The 17,630-nt window shown below is 48.6% G+C and overlaps 1 protein-coding gene across 4 annotated transcripts in view; it reads right to left on the reverse strand.

The window, feature by feature from the left end:
- phf21b (PHD finger protein 21B) overlaps nt 1–17,165 on the reverse strand; it is a 63,421-nt gene extending 46,256 nt beyond the window's left edge. For 2 of the 4 annotated variants that reach the window (XM_027272230.1, XM_027272229.1), the window contains exons 1-2: nt 16,728–17,165; nt 15,922–15,987 (exon numbers count right to left, since the gene is read on the reverse strand). In XM_027272230.1, coding sequence (XP_027128031.1) covers nt 15,922–15,987; nt 16,728–16,781 — 120 coding nt within the window. In that variant the 5' untranslated portion in view covers nt 16,782–17,165. Of the gene's footprint in view, nt 1–15,921; nt 15,988–16,259; nt 16,706–16,727 lie in introns of those variants that run through there. The other 2 variants (XM_027272231.1, XM_027272232.1) reach the window with 2 other exon arrangements.
- Nucleotides 17,166–17,630: the final 465 nt, after the last annotated feature.

The raw sequence follows: 17,630 nt of genomic DNA on the forward strand, positions 1-17,630 counted from the left end.
AGTGAACTTTTCAGTCTTGGACAGATTTGATGGTGATAAAATGTTAGTGTCAGCATTAATCTGCAATTCCTTGTTTAAAATGTGAGGTGACGTCTTTAATGAGTTATTCACAAGTCAACAGAACAGGGTTGAATCTTTGCTGCTAAAATGACCACAGATTCAGATTTACAGGTAACCCACCTCAGCCAAAGATCCCAAACATCCTGACTGCGGTATGAGCAGTATGACACGTCATCCCACATGTCTTCTTTATGAGGTTTCATACGATTTTTCAGGACGGCATCAGACCCGGTTGTACCCCACCCTCACCGAGCGAGCTCGTTAGAGCTCCGTTAGACGGTGGAGTCGAGGAGTGGAGAGCGGGGAGAGAAAAACAAAGAGAGAGAGATGTGTGTCTGCGGTGAGTCACTCACACTAAAAATAATCAGTCCAGCAAGTAGTCGTCCTGTTCGTCGCCGGGAAAAAAAAAAAAAAGGGGGTGTTACAAAAAAACCTGACCCATACTCCAGCTCAGCTCCAACGCTTCGAACGCAGCTAGCGTTAAGGGAAGACCTGCCGGTGTGACAGTCAGGTCGGGGCGATCGTCAGGGGCGAAGAGGGGGCGATCGTCAGGGCGAGGAGGGGGTGATCGTCAGGGCAAGGAGGGGGCGATCTCAGGGCATGGGGAGGGGCGATCGTCATGCGAGGACGGGCGATCGTCAGTGCGAGGACGGGGCGATCCGTCAGTGCGAGGACGGGGCGATCGTCAGGGGCGAGGACGAGGGCGATCCGTCAGGGCGAGGACGGGGCGATCGTCAGGCAGGATGGCGAGGAACGGGGGCGATGTCAGGCGAAGAGGGGGAATCGTCAGGCGAAGAGGGGGAGAGGACAGGGCGATCGTCAGGGCGGAAGAGGGGGCCGAGGAGGGGGGGCGATTGTACAGGCGAAGAGGGGGCGATGCGTCAGGCGAAGAGGGGGATCGTCAGGCCGAAGAGGGGCGATCGTCAGGCGAAGAGGGGGGGGCGATCGTCAGCGAAGGAGGGGGGCGAGACCGGGGCGATCCGTCAGGAGGCGAAGAGGGGGGCGAGGACGGGGCGTCTCCCAAGGGGCGAAGAGGGGGGCGAGGGACGGGGCATCGTCAGGCGAAGAGGGTGTCAGGACGGGGCATCGTCAGGGCGAGGAGGGGGGCGAGACGGGGCGAGGAGGGGCGACGGCAGGCCGAAGAGGGGCGATCGTCAGGCGAAGAGGGGGTGAGGACGGGCGATCGTCAGGGCGAAGAGGGGGGGCGAGGACCGGGCGATCGTCAGGTGCGAAGAGGGGGGGCGAGGGACGGGCGAGTGTCAGGGCGAGGGGGGGCGAGGACGGGCGAAGAGGGGGCGATCGGCAGGCGAAGAGGGGGCGATCCGTCAGGGGCGAGGAGTGGGGCGAGGACGGGGCGTCGTCAGGGCGAAGAGGGGGGCGAGCTGGGCACGTACGGGCGAGAGGGTCGTCAGGGCGAGAGTAGAAAAGAGGGCAGGCGAGGAGGGGCGATGTCAAGGTGAGATGGGGAGGATCGTCAGGGAAGAGGGGGGGTGTAGGGCGAGGGGGGGTTCTACAGCAGCTGAGAGCTGGAACGGTTTTTTTAAAGGTTGTCAGGACGTTAACTTGGACACGATATGTTGGTCGGGTTGACCGTGTCAAAGTGAAACATTTAATACGACTGTGAGTTCAGTGAGTTAGTCTTAATGTCCAAAAACAACGATCATTAACAAAGCAAAACAGGAAGTTAAAAACAATGAAGTCCATTTAATGGGCAGACTGTTTATGATGGCTGAATGTGGTGGGAAGCCCGGTGAGGGATCGAAGTCTGTGCGTATTCAGGATAGTTGTATTCAGCAGCCTCTATCTCGGCACCTTTTACTGCGTCAGCTTTCAAGGACGCCGACAGTTTCCGTAGAAACATGGAGACACGTTTTGTCGGTTGTCTCGCAGTTTCTCGTCGTTTGTGAGCAAGCAGTAATCCATGTTACACAGCGGGTGTGTCGACCCCACCTCTCTCTCTGTCTCTCTCCCCTCTCTCTCTCTGTCTCTCTCCTCTCTCTCTGTCTGTCTCCCTCTCTCTCTCGCCCCCTCCTCGCCCTGACGATCGCCCCGTCCTCGCCCCCTCTTCGCCCTGACGATCGCCCCGTCCTCGCCCCCTCTTCGCCCTGACGATCGCCCCCTCTTCGCCCTGACGATCGCCCCGACCTGACGGTCACACCGGCAGGTCTTCCCTGAACGTCGGCTGCGTTCGAAGCGTTGGAGCTGAAGCGGTGAGTCATGGGTCAGCGTACCTCGGCGAGAGAACAGGACGAATATGGCTGATATTTTTAGGTGAGTGACTCACGCAGACACACATCTCTCTCTCTCTCTCTCTCTCTCTCTGTTTTCTCTCCACGCTCTCACTCCTCGACTCCACGTCTTAACGGAGCGCTAACGAGCTCGCTCGGGGAGGTAACCGGGTCTGATGCCGTCCTGAACACTCGTCTGACACCTCCATCACGCAGACATGTGGATGACGTGTTCAGACTGCTCATTACCTGCAGTCAGGCTGTTTGGGATCTTTGCTGAGGTGGTCTCACCTGTAAATCTGATCTGTGGTCAGTTTTAGCAGCAAAGATTCAAACTGTTTCTGTTGATATGATGAATAACTTCATTAATAGACATCACCTCACCATTTTAAACAAGAATCTGCAGATTAATGCTGACACTAACATTTTTATCATCCATGAATCTGTCCAAGACTGAAAAGTTCACGGTGACGTCGTCAGACGTCAAAGATCTTCAGTTTACTGTCAGAGGACGAAACAAAAAAAGACTCATGATCAAAAAGCTGCTGATTCATTTAATAATTGATAATTAATCGGCTGATTGTTGCAGATCAATAATAGAAATGATGGTTTTGGTGTTTTTCACTTCCTGATGTTTGAACTGAAATTTCATCCGCTCACATACATGTTGCCGCGGCTACCAAAAACACACACTCCGAGTACATGTGTACACACACACACACACAGAGATGTAATAACAGATAATGTTTTGAATTGACACATCGAAGAAGAACAGAGTTTACCTCGACCATCTCGCCTTTATAACTCTGTACAGACGTGAAGGTTTAAACATGCTGTGACCTGAGAGCACACACACACACACACACACTCTAAGGCTGAGCAGCAGCTGAACCTTTGTGAACCTTCAAGGCTCTCACACACTTTGAATGTCCCCAAACTTTGAAGACGATCAGGACGCTGCCGAGCGGCGGGCAGAGGGAGGAGTCTGGATGAAGGCTGAGAGCCTCCCTGAAGGAAAGAAAGAAACACACACTGCACTTCAAAGAACAGCCGACACACCGAGGAGGAGGAGGAGGAGGAGGAGGAGGAGGAGACCACTGCCTCAGCCTCCACCATCATAGACAACCGCTGAGAGGACGACGAGTTGTCTGTGGGACGACAACGAGAAGACAGCCAAACAGCAGAGGCTGATGGGTAACAAACATTTGGACAACTACCAAGTCTCAGAGACTACGTCCAGGTTTTAGGCAGTCTGCGGGGACGTCACAGAGACTACGTCCAGGTTTTAGACAGTCTGCGTGGACGTCACAGAGACTACGTCCAGGTTTTAGGCAGGTTAGTGATGTGGTGGACGGAAATGTTCTTTTTAAATTAGTTGGAAGCTTCATTTTAGATTTAAATATTCCAATGAGCTGTTGTCTTCAGGCTGGTTTAAATAAAGTTGAGTGTTGAATTGAAGCCACAGTTTAAACACGTTAACTGTTTGGTGGTTCACAGATGGAGGGATCTCCGCGTCTTACTGTCATGTCACTGAGCTCTGATTGGACGGATTTCCTCAAACTAAAAGTCATTATCAGGATGAAGCAGCGGCGCCCTGAGCGAGGCTGAGATCTGAGGATGAGATCAGATTTGAGGGGATGACGGGATTAGACACAGAGAGGCGTCGACCTGACAGCTCATCACAGCTTAACATGATCCCATCAGCACCACCCGTTTACCTCCATCTACTAAAGGTTTGGACCCAGCACCAGATCCAGGAAGAACAGGAGGAAATATCTGAACCAACGATGATAGAAAGTGTCCATTTGTGCCAGAACTCAACAGAAATCATCTGATTTGACTCGTTTGAGGCGTCTCTAATTCAAACGTTGTTTTAATGTTTGAGTTTGTCTCAGAGGACGACACACACACTCCTGTGTCATCGCTCCCATCAGCCCTTTGTCGTCCTCCACAGCTCCGTGAGTCTGAGTGACGCCACGACGCCGAGGGGCCTGCGACGCCGCCGCCTCTGTGGAAGGTCACGGGGTCGTTCATCACATTACATCACCGGCATGATGAAGACCGCACTAAACGCCGCGCAGCATGCCGCGATGCAGTGACCGCCGATAAATAACCGACGACCTGGAGGCGTTAGAAGAGACGAGGAGCGGCAAAACGACATGAAGGTCGTAAAGAGGTCGACACAGACTCAACGTTTGTGAAGAGTTCTAATAAAATAGAAATAGATCAGTTTGAATTAAGTCACATAAATAAACATTTTAATTAGACAACAGGAAAAGAAGATTTTGTTCCCTTTCCTGGGGCGGCTCAGTCCTCGCTGCTCCCCGTCTCTCTCTCCACATTCCTGTCACTCTTCAGCCGTCTGTTAAAAAATTAATAAATTAAAATCTAATTTCTTAAAATCTTAAACTTCCTTTCACCTGCACGTCGTTTGTTGTGATTCTGTTATTAGTTTATGTAGTTTGTTCTGTTATTAGAATCAGAGGACTTCATAACGAGAATAACTTTGTGTTTCAGTGTTTGAGCTGAGAAACGTTTCGTGTATGTTGTTGGCATGTTGTTGGTACGTCGTTGGTACGTCGTTGGTACGTTGAGGTACGCTGTTGGTACATTGTTGGCATGTTGTTGGTACGTTGTTGGGATGTTGTTGGGATGTTGTTGGGATGTTGTTGGTACATCATTGGAATGTTGTTGGCACGTTGTTGGGATGTTGTTGGTACGTTGTTGGGATGTTGTTGGTACATTGTTGGGATGTTGTTGGTACATTGTTGGCATGTTGTTGGTACATTGTTGGCATGTTGTTGGTACATTGTTGGTACGTCGCTGGGACGTTGTTGGCACGTCGTTGGCATGTTGTTGGTACATTGTTGGCATGTTGTTGGTACGTCGCTGGGACGTTGTTGGTACGTTGTTGGCATGTTGTTGGCATGTTGTTGGCACGTCGTTGGGATGTTGTTGGTACGTTGTTGGGATGTTGTTGGTACGTTGTTGGGATGTTGTTGGTACATTGTTGGGATGTTGTTGGTACATTGTTGGCATGTTGTTGGTACATTGTTGGCATGTTGTTGGTACATTGTTGGTACGTCGCTGGGACGTTGTTGGCACGTCGTTGGCATGTTGTTGGTACATTGTTGGCATGTTGTTGGGACGTCGCTGGGACGTTGTTGGTACGTTGTTGGCATGTTGTTGGGACGTCGTTGGTACATTGTTGGTACATTGTTGGCATGTTGTTGGCATGTTGTTGGCATGTTGTTGGTACATTGCTGGGACGTTGTTGGGATGTTGTTGGGACGTTGTTGGGATGTTGTTGGGACGTTGTTGGCATGTTGTTGGCACGTTGTTGGCACGTTGTTGGCATGCTGTTGGCATGTTGTTGGTACGTTGTTGGTATGTTGTTGGCACGTTGTTGGGATGTTGTTGGGATGTTGTTGGCACGTTGTTGGGATGTTGTTGGGACGTTGTTGGTACGTTGTTGGTACATTGTTGGTACGTTGTTGGCATGTTGTTGGTACGTTGTTGGTACGTTGTTGGTACATTGTTGGTACGTCGTTGGGACGTCGTTGGGACGTCGTTGGGACGTTGTTGGCATGTTGTTGGCATGTTGTTGGTACATTGTTGGTACGTTGTTGGTACGTTGTTGGTACATTGTTGGTACGTTGTTGGTACGTTGTTGGTACGTTGTTGGCATGTTGTTGGCATGTCATTGGCATGTTGTGTCTGTGTCGCCTGCAGGAAGGTCTCGTTAGCGTTTTATGACTTCCATTTAATTAAAGCTTAACGATCATTTGATCAGCACACGCCTGCAGGTCAAACATTCACCTTTTTATTCTTCACGGGAACAAAGACAGAGTTGGATTTGAAGAAGTGACGGAGCCTCCTGCAGCTGATGGTGCTCTCTCTCTCTCCAGGAGGAGGTGTCCTGATTTACTACACCTCCCTGCTGTCCCATGATGCAACACAGGAGGAGATGATGAATGTGTCATGTGATGCAGAGTCGTTCATTATGAGGCGCCGGGCGGCACGGAGGAGACGAACCGCGGTACTGTCACGTTATTCCCTGCTGGTCTCAGAGGCTCTGACCCGGTCCGGTCCAGTCCGGCTGCTGAGCCCGGTTCTGTTAGCAGCAGTTAATTAGCAGTCAGCTAATTAACTGCTGCTAAACCTGAGGAGCAAAGCCGTTACCGTGGAAACACTCGACTCAAGGAGTTCATAGTGAAATTCACTTCAGGAACATTTACCGGAGACGGATCGTCTCAGCTCACTGTCGTCCTCCGCCTGAGACCTCCGTCAGCTCCACCCTGATCAATCTTTAACGGGCTCTTTGAAGCCGCGTGTTGAACACGGAGTCCTACTTCCTTCACGGCGAGGCCTCTCCCGCTTTAAAAAGAAGCCAGGAGACTCAATAATGCATAAAAAGCAGGGCATTGTGGGAGGCTGGCCTAGAAGGAGTATGCAAATGAATTGTGGGTAAGAAGGCCAAACACACAGGCTCCGCCCACACGCTTTCTGATTTAAACACAGTTCTGAGCGGAGTTCTTCTGTCTGACGGGTTCTGACCCGACCCAGCCGCTTTCCACATTTCCATGGATGTCAGACGTCCAATCAGAGGCTGCCGTGGACAGCAGGAGACCAATGTGAGCGCGGCGCAGAGCGAGCTGGTTTCCATAACAAAGAGTAATCAGAGCTCGCTCTTTGTTAGCTGCTCCATGATTGACCTCTTTTCTCTGCTCAGGTCCAACACACACACACACACACACACACACACACACACACACACACACACACACACACACACACACACACACACACACACACACACACACACACACACACACACACACACACACACACAGAATGAGGCCTGGACGGCCTGAAGGAAGCAGCTGCTGCTGAAGACAATAACATTCCTCTGTCTTCACGGGGTTTTCTGAGTGTGATCACTTCCCGTGTCTCTGTGAGGACGCGGGACCCGCGTCCTCACAGAGACACGGGAAGTGATCACACTCAGAAAATGTTTAAAATCCGTTGGAGGCGACGTCCTCAAATATCAAATATCAAATATATTCAGTTCACTGTCACGGAGAATAAATATTCACACTGTACATGAACTCTTCTCTATCTTATTGAACTTGAAAACAAACCTTGGTCCACAGAAACATTAAAGATGATTCAGAAATATTGAATAAAAGTTTGTTTCAGATGATCGGCTGAAGATCGACCCACCGTCCACAGCTCAGGTCACAAACTGATGATGATGTCATTCTAACGCCTCATCATCTCAGAGGTCCGAGCTCAGGATGCTGATTCAGCAGCTGACTGATGACATCACTGTCTGTATTAATGAGCACTGACTTAATTACACCAGGCGCCGCCTCCTTCTTCTTCTTCTTCTGCTCCTCTGAGGGACGGGTCAGCAGAGATGTCTGATCCCAGCGGCGGGAAACAGACCCGGTGATGACAGGAGGCGACGCCTGGCAGCCAGAACACCAACAACACTGTCAGTCTGCCAACACCTACTCCTTCTCCTCCTCCTTCTCCTTCTTCCTCTCCTCCTCCTCCTCGTCCTCCCTCTCCTCCTTGTAAAGTGCAGCGCGGCACTCAATGTTTAATCAGGATGACCTCTTTAGTTCAGAGGATGAATAAAAGATTAAAGAGGAGCTCAGTTAAAAGTTAAAACAAAAGCAGGAGGAGGCGAGGCAGGGAGGGAGGGAGCGCCTCCGACTTATGAAACCAACGGCAACCATCGGAGGGACTAAACCACATCAGACTGACGCTTACAGATCCAACCCTCGTTTCTAAAATGGCGTCGCCATGGCAACAAACTCCACATTTTATCCTGTAACCTGAAAACATTTTCCGCACAGCACGACCAATCAGACGTCACGGAGACGACGTCCAGGTTTTAGACAGTCTGCGGGGACGTCACAGAGACTACGTCCGGGTTTTCGACAGTCTGTGAACACCACATCAAGTCTCGAAGGTTCGAATCCCTTTGTACCAGCTGTTCATGCGTGTTGTGTTTTTGTGTCCGGTTTGGTTTCAGAGTTTCGTCTCTGCAGACGAGCAGAGACAGGAATCAGCAGCATCGAGCTCGAACACCTCGAGGTCAGAAAACAGCTGCACGAGTCCCGACGTGACAGAAACTCGATGTAACACCGTCAGGTTCAGACGCCGACTGATGGAGGTGAAGGGGGTTATGGGAGCAGCAGTCAGTCTGCGGGGTCAATCACACGTGTGCACGGCGGCGTCCTGTCCGGACACGCTCACTTTAACTCACTGTCCAATCTAAAATGAAATGCTTTTACTCTGACAGGCATCAACACTTCCTGTTTGTTTCTGTGAGAGACGCAGCTTTGTCCCAGTGAAGTCTCTGCTCGGAGACATTTAAGGTGCTGCTGTCATGGTAACTGTCAGAATAATCTGCCATAAAGCGGGTTGAGATGTTGCGGCTCAGCGTTTGATGATAAAGCGGTCCGTGTGCTGACTGTGCACAGCGGTGTTGTCAGCCGGTAAGCTGCTGACCGAAGCCTCCGCCCGCCTGCCGCTCCGCCCGCTTATCAACGCGGAGACGAGCTGGAAAAACCTTATGGAGGGAGAAGTCGATACGTTATGCTGCTGTGACCTTTACAGGAAGGAAGACGCTTCAACAGGAAGCCGATCCTGAACTGTCCTCTGAATGACGCCGTCAAGGTGAGTTCCAACGTTCAACCCTTTGACTGCTGCTTCAGGACGGAGGCCACACAGGACACAGGACTGCCAGCTGCCTCATCACATAAAGGTCAAATATCAAATAAATAATAATCAAATATCAATAGATAAAATCAAATAAAACTAATAAACAGAGTGTCCCTGAAGGCAGCACAGGAAACCTGACTTAGACCCGTCTTCGCGGAGACGTTATCTGAGGTGTCGGTCAGCTAGAAGGCCGAGACGAGACAAGGATGCTTTTATTCTGAAGGTCTGAGCAGACTGTGCTGTTCCTGTTCCTGAGGCTCAGGTGACTGGACGGTGATAGAACGTGTTGCTATGATACTGGGCTGCAGCTCGTCACCACGACGACCAACGACTGAAGAGATCAGCTGACCTCCACAAGACGTCACGTTACGTAACTTTAATAAACCAATCAGATGGACGGTGTCTCTGTAGCTGCTGTTAGCTGCTTTAGCCTGAAGCTCGTGTGTGAATCAGAGCGTTGGAGCTAACAGATGTTTTACTTCATTAACATGTGAACTTCACACCTTCAGACGAGGATCAGGCTGAACTCTGTGAATATCAAAGTGCCGGTATCATGGACTGTCCCCGTCCTGAAGCCCGATGTCTGAGGAAACACGCTGATGTCCGTGAAACGGCAACAATTAAAAGTTGCGGTGTGCGTGAAATGGAGTGATGACACGGCGCCGTCATGAAGAAAACATGCAGATGACTGGAGCACTTTGTCAAACGGAGAGAGGCTCTGTGCGTCAGGCTCACAGGCAATCTCTGAATTATTACAGCAATTTTCACGGCGTTTCGAGGAGGATAATCCGAGCGCTGCAGCACAGTCTGACTCCCCTGAAGGAAAACAAGACTGAAGGATGCTTCACCTGCCACCTTCAAACACCACAGAAGAAGAAGGAGGCTTTACGTCTGTGTCAGGAAGCTTCAAGTCAATCGACTGTATGAACGCTACAAATATGACGTATTAAATATATACGAGTATTTAAGATACTGTGAGGGAACACAGTGTCAAAATAAAGTAAAACATATCTAAATAATCTGAAGAAAGAAAGAAATCATTCATGAACTTAAGTTTGTACTTTTACAACATCGTCAGATAAAAGTCCAAATTTTATCTTCATCAGATGACGTCCTGATATTTTGGTAATAAAGTTTTATTAGAGTGCATGATGGGATACGTAGGCAGGGAGGCTGTCAGCGAATTCACCAAAAACATTTTTATCCCAATATTTAATTACAAATACTGACCAGAACTGTGATATTAATAAATAAAATAAATCTGGATCCTCTTAAATCATCCCTGTGTCTTTCTGCTCTACATGTGTGGTTCCCACTCTGTATAATTTCACAGATTTAAAGTTACAGACGCTCTCCACCTTATTTTTATAAGTTCACGTTTAATTCTTCTGACAAAAAAGTTATTCACAGCATTATTGTTATTTTTATTTTGTAGAGATATTGTGATAATACCGTGAATATCGTGAATTCTTTTGGTTGATAATCGTGTAATGAAACTCATGATGGTTTTAGTTGTAACTAAGCATCTTTGAGATTTAGACAAAATAAGACGTCACTTTAAGACATTTAATGGAGAAAAATTAATACCAATCAATGTATTAAAATATATAATTTGAATATGTAACTATATATAAATATAATACACACATACATATACACACACACACACACGTGTACTGGTGCCACACCAGGAAACAGTTCTAACGTGATCGATTATTGTTTCATGTCATAACAATAAATGTAAAAATGCAGCCTGTGATCATAAATGTGAGCTGCAGATGAAACATGTACAATAACATTTAGACAGTTTATGGAGATAAAGAGCTGAGAATGAAACACGTCAGTTATAAATAACGTGCAGGTTGAACGTTGTGGTTTGGTTGTCCAAAGGTTAATAAACTCAGATTTACATTACACTGTGTTGCTGCGTGGACGAGATGACAAAGTGTTTGAGCGCGAGCAGCAGCAGCAGCAGCAGCACGGCAGTCAACACGGGTTAATTCATCGCAGCCTCTCCGCCTGCTGGCTGGCCCTGCTACATCTGCTACATCTGCTACATCAGCACTTTCCTGCCGTCTCTGGAAATGACTGTTTGCTGTTCGGTAATAAGAAGCTGTCATACGGAGCCACGACTGCAGGCTGATACAAACCAGGCCGCAGAGACGGAGGAAGGCTGATCTGAGAGCAGCCGACCCAGCGAGGTCTGATTATAGAAATATACACAGCTGATCTAACATGATGCATGTTTGATCCAGTCATCTCACTGATCACAGAACCACAGCTTCAGAACTTCATTCAAACTGGGTCAGACTTTATTCAAACATATTTGCTGCTTTTTTTTCTGCAGATGTTTAAAAATTAAAAGTCTACAGGGAAGAGAAGGGATTATTTTAATGTGAAGGATCAGTTCAGGAAGTGCGGGGATTCATCACAGACTTCCTGTTCCTCTTAATTAACATCAAACGAGCCTCACACTGATTAAAACCAGCCAACAGAAAACGGGAGGACGAGAGCGCGAGGACGACCGGGGACTGATTCATGGTCCTCTGAGGCTGCCCTTTAGTCCACACACTCCTCTCGACCAATCAGAGAGCAGCAGGGAGAGATCGACCAATCAGAGAGCAGCAGGGAGTGTTTACATAAAGATAACTTCCTCTAGTTATCAAAATAAAGTTTTACTCAGATTTACTGCGAGGAGCCTCAACGTTTGAAAAACACCACTAAAGGTCTCCTTACTCACTTCTGACCACGTCACATGGTCTTCATCAGCTTCACTCAGTACTGCTGCCAACTGTACCTGCTGTTAGCTCAGTCTGTTAGCTGCTGTTAGCTCAGTCTGTTAGCTGCTGTTAGCTGCTGTTAGCTGCTGTTAGCTGCTGTTAGCTCAGTCTGTTAGCTGCTGTTAGCTGCTGTTAGCTGCTGTTAGCTGTCCACAGAGGGATTACATGTATTCCAGGTATCTGTTTATAGGTCACTATCGGTCTGTTAAAGCTTCTTCACGGTTCCAGTAAACTGGTGAACTGATGAGAAACCTGTTCAAACAGCCTGTTTACAGCTCGGCCTGTAACAGCCTGCAGGGAGTCCGGCTCTGTAACACCACGAGTTAGTCCAGCACAAATCCCCAAACCTTCTCCTGGTTTAATCAGCCCTGCAGAAGGCTGTAATGAGCTGCCGTGGGATTATCCACACTTTGGTTTAAGATGCTGGGAAAGTTCGCCTGCTCGCCGGACTCCATACGACCACAGAGACTTCAATAAGTCCGTACGAGGATGAATGTGACCACGGCTACCGAGCCTTTACCCCGGCCTGGCAGGAGGAGGTCGAGGATGGAGGGCTGGAGGGCCTCCCATCAGAGACGACTTCTCCATCCTCTCAAACGTCCAATTACCCAGCAGAGCTGACGTATGTGTCGTCTTTAAACAGCTTTCAGCTGAACTGGAATCAGTTTAATGTGACCTGCCTTCATCTGCAGTACATAATAACACAGGATTTCATGACTTTACATAAGACAAACTAGAGCTGTCCTGGAGATGAACAGGTTTCTTGTGACGCTGAGACCCTTTAAAAATAAGGTCGCAGGTAGAAACCCGATGACTTCTGTGCTGCATGTGGACCAGGTGAGTGCGGAGCGTGTAACCTGGTTTCCTGATGCATTCACACAAACAGAGCAGCTGCTCACAGCTGGAAACAAACATCCACAGTGCTTTTAATTTGAAATGTTACAGCTGATGTTAAAACGAGGCCAGCTCGAGTACTCGAGTATTCGTTTGGACAATCGAGTATCAGACAGCGACCGGATGAAGTGACGTCCGGAGCAGAACTGAATGAAGCTAACGGGACGACGCGGCTTTATCCCGCGATCTCAGACGACGACACTCGATGTTTCCTGAACGCCTCACACCGCGTACTGCTGGATCTTGACCTCACACATATATCAGGTCTCTGTGTTTCTAAACGTACAGGTGTACCAGGTCTGACCGGGTCGGGTCGTGTTCACAGGTGACACAACAACACATTCTGATTGGCTGCAAGTCGAACAGGTGAAGTGAGTTTGTTGATTTGAAGTCTTATGATGACACGTATGACGTGACCTGCATCAAAGTTTTGTTGTCAACGTTACGCAGACGTAATGATGTTTGAGATCGTTTCTTTAACCATAATATCACGAGTCCGTCATCACACAGAAAACTTCAAACTCAGTGTTAGCTCAGAGCTAACAGAGGTCTCTCAAACCAATCACCCACCGCCCACCTCCAACACCTGTAACGTCACCGGAGCACGGTGTGGGTAAACTTTGTTCTTCTTCACGAGCGACCATCAAACGACAACGACTACAGAACAGGACGATGTAAGAAAACATACTGAGCCTCCATTAAAGGAGGGAACGACGATCACGTGACACTTCAGCTGACTCCAGATCAGTTTTTACCTGCCAGGATCACGTGACTTATTAACCACGACTGAACGAGTCCAACAGAAACAACATGAACGCATCGTGTGTACTTCACAGCCTCTGGAAATGGGACGCACGGCATTAGTCACGACCTTTATACACACACACACACACACACACACACACACACACACACACTAAACAAACCTGACTCAAACACTTTAAACTGTGAGTCGCTCTAGGCCGCACCTTTTCCTCTCTGTGCCGTCCAATGAGAGAAGCCGTCACAGGTACCTGCACCAATCAGACTCAGCCTTCATCTGCAGTCTCATGTTGTAGATCATAAACACACACACACACACACACACACACACACACACACAGACTCAGTATCCATGGTTACAGATGCTGGATCTGAAGAGGACTTTACTACTTTCATGTGAGCATCTGCGGCCTTTGTCTCAACTTCAACGTGAAAACTGAGTTAAACCGTCGACTCCGCTCCACCCGCTCCATCGATCAGCATCCGCTTTAAAGAAAAACACAAACAACGAAAAAAACTTCTCTGCACCTGACAGAACAAACTGATGCCATGATGCAACACAGAGCAAGTGGAGCAGAGTGAGGCTCAATCAATGAATCCATTCTTCTTCTTCAAAAACACAGAGAGGATCAAGGAGAGAGAGATGTTATAGTGAAGAGAGAGAGAGACAGAGAGACAGAGAGAGAGAGAGAGAGAGAGACAGACAGACAGAGAGAGACAGACAGAGAGAGACAGACAGAGAGAGAGACAGACAGACAGACAGAGAGACAGAGAGAGACAGAGTCTGCAGTCTCATTCATGAATGTGTTATTTTTATTTTATAATCATCCGTCACTCTCTCAAAGTTCCACCTCCAGGCCTCGAGCTGTGACCATGAAATGACCTCCAGGCTTTATTCCAGGCCTGGAGAAGCTTCCTTGAACACTCACTGGGTTTATTTAACCGTTTGTGCGTCCGGCTGATGAACACTTTCACTGTGAGCCGCTCACAAAGTTCAAGGCGAGTTTATTTCTGTCGGTGACACAGCCCCTGAGCGCTCGTCATTAAACCTGTGCTGGAGCGGTGAAAAGCAGCTGTTGGTGTGTGTGGAGGAGGAAACGTAAAGGTCACATTAAGCTGCTAAATAAAGAAGAAGAAGATTCAGAGTGGTGCTGTGTTGTGATTAAAAACATCTCTGCCGCCGCCGTGCAGTGCTGACTGGGCTTTCTGTCTCTGTGCTCGCTGCCACCCCTCCCCCTCAAACCTCCAAACCAAAAACAGCATCAAAGCAATCAAAATGGTAATGTTAGGCATGAATGGGGCCCATCCCCCCTCCTCCTCCTCCTCCTCCTCCTCCTGCACGAAACTCTGCAGACTTTTTTCTCCTCCCTCCTCTCCATGCTAGAAAAAGGGGGGGGGTGGATGGATGGATGGGAGGATGAAGGGGGGAGAGCGAGCGAGCGAGTGAGCGAGCAACCACCACCCCCACCCCCCGTTTCTCTCTCAAAATGGAAGCTTCCACTACCAAACTGAAAGAAGAAGAAACAGCAACAACAACAAGGTTTGCTCCGGATCAGAGCTCTAAACAAACAGCAAGTTTAAAGGCTCGAAGTGGAACTGCAGCGGCCGAGGCTGCTGCTCACTGAGCTGCATTCCTCTGTGAATGTCAGCGACTCCCAAACACGAGCCGAATAAAAACAAAAATAAAAAAATCGACCTATTTTCTTTGATTTCTTCTTTGCTAATGTGGAGGAAGTTCAGTGTGCGCTGCTGTCGGGCTGGGACCGACCGGCGGGGCGGTGCAGCAGCAGCAGCCGGGGGGAGCTGGAGGAGCAGGAGGAGCTGGAGGAGCTGGCCTCGGTGCTGAATGAACACACACACACACACACACACACACACACACACACACACCTGCCTCAAAGTTAATATAGGACAGCGTTTGTCAGCCATAGTAGAAAAGTGAAAGCGTAACCGTGAGCCAATCAGAGGCGCCGCTGGGGGTCACGTGAGGAGCAGCAATAATACCAGCAGACTAAGTATAAAGTCACAAAACACGGGAGCTGTTTAAAAACACGGTTTATAACCGACTCCACCGGGACGGTACCGGCCAGCTTCACCCACACCAACTCCACCCTGACACCACACACACACACACACACACAGTGTGAGCCGCAGAGTTAGTAGCTCTTTATTATATTTATACACCAGAAACATGTCGACCTCCTCAAAATGGACGCTACAAATTTCTCCAACATGACACAAGTTTGAGCCGCGGGAAGAAGAAGAAGAAGAAGAAGAAGAAGGCGGGAAAAGCCGAGCCGGGCTAACGGCCGCGACACGACGAGGAGAAGGAGAAGGAGAAGGTTTAATACGAGAAACAACAACTAACAACAGCCTCCATGTTGTTACACTGTAACACACACACTGTAACACACACACTGTAACACACACACAGTAACACACACACACAAACATTAGCTTACTTGTTTATCGCTCAGCGCCGTTATCCGTGTCTGCCGGTCGTGTTTCGGTCTCTTGAGCTCTGCATCCTGCGGGTCAGACACAGTCAGCACCGACACACAACAGGCAAAGTTCAGGTTGTTCTTATCGCAGCACAGTCACCGTGTGCAGCTGTTAGCCCGAGCGGCTAAAACACAATAATAACTAAATAAGGGCGATGCTAACTGGTTAGCTGTCCGTGAAGGAGGCAGATTAATGCTGATAAAGTTTCTCCACACTCCCTCTCTCCTCTCTCCTCCTCTCCTCTCTCCTCCTCGTATATCTCTCTCTATATAAATATATAGCCTTTCTTTCTTTTTACCTGTGGGTCTTGCTTCATCTGTGCAACTAGTTTGTGAGCGATGGAGGAGTGAAATGAGAATTAAAGGAGAAAAATAAAAGTGTCTCAAGTTTTTCGGGTGTCAGGGAGGAACAAAGCGGTGATGATGATGAAGCCACGGCGACTCAGTTTCTCTCGGCACCTCATAAATATTCAGGTCGCGTCCTGATCGCCACACAGCTCCACCACCACCTCCACCACCTCCTCCACCACCGCAGCGTTATCACTCCAAACATTTTTCTTGTTGCTCGGTGAAAAAAGACCCACGACAATCAGCCAAAGTCCCGTGAAAAGTGCACTTTAATCGGACTCCGGCCGCCGTGTCGCCCCGGTTCTGTCGCATAGTTCTCCCTCGGAGTGCTCGGCTCCTCATCCCTTCACATTTCTCCTTCTCCTGCTCTCACTCCTCACAGCAGCACTAAGGCTAGAATAACACGATGTTTCACTTACCTGATGACATTGGATTTCTACTTTCAACGCCTCTTGCAGGCCTTGTAGTTCCATGTTCCGACCAGAAAAGCACTTTTCTCCCACTTTCGTCGCGGCCGACACGAAGTTTAAGTGAATTAAAGATTTTTTAAAGCGACAATAACAATTGAAAGAAGAACTACTCAGGCTGCAAAGCAAGTTCTCGCTTCTTTTTACAGGCTAGGACTCATCACCCACTTTCCGCCCGTCTTCAAAAGTGCTCCAAACCCGGCGGAAAGAGCTCAGGCCCCGCACGGGTCCTCTCCAGATGACGGCCGAACGTCGAGGGGTCCGACGGGGGAGCGGGTTCGCTTTTCTTTCGCTAATTTTAAGTTGAAAAACGGGAACTATATTTTGTCCGAGTCCGCGGCTTGATTTCACTTTGCCTGGGGAAAAGTTGCGCTTCGGCTGTCAATGGTAATTCTGAAGTTCCCGGATGGAGCCCCCCCCCCCCCACACACACACACACACAGAGAGACTGGGCATGCGCAATGAGGCCGCACAGCCACAACTACTTGAACACAGAGCAGAGTATTTTTAATTAAATGTCTCATGTTTTCTATTTTTATAATCAAACTACACCGAGATGACCTCATTACACAGACAGAGCACACACGAGAGCGTCCATAAAAAACAGATTTACTATTATATTTATTTATTTAAGCACAAGGAGCCAAAAAAAGAGCCAGAAATACACAAAATTATGAATTTGAATATGGACACACAGTTTTAGACCGCATACTCTCCAGTGGTGTAAAGTAACTAAACTCAGGATTTACATCATATGTTTAAATGCAGTTATCTCTTGAACTTTCTTCATTATGATTTGAAATGATGTTTAACTGTGTAACAGGAGTTCGTACTGAATGACCTGCTCGTGTGCGG

This window comes from Larimichthys crocea, chromosome XX, assembly GCF_000972845.2.
Source record: "Larimichthys crocea isolate SSNF chromosome XX, L_crocea_2.0, whole genome shotgun sequence".
Taxonomy (NCBI): Eukaryota; Metazoa; Chordata; class Actinopteri; family Sciaenidae; genus Larimichthys; species Larimichthys crocea.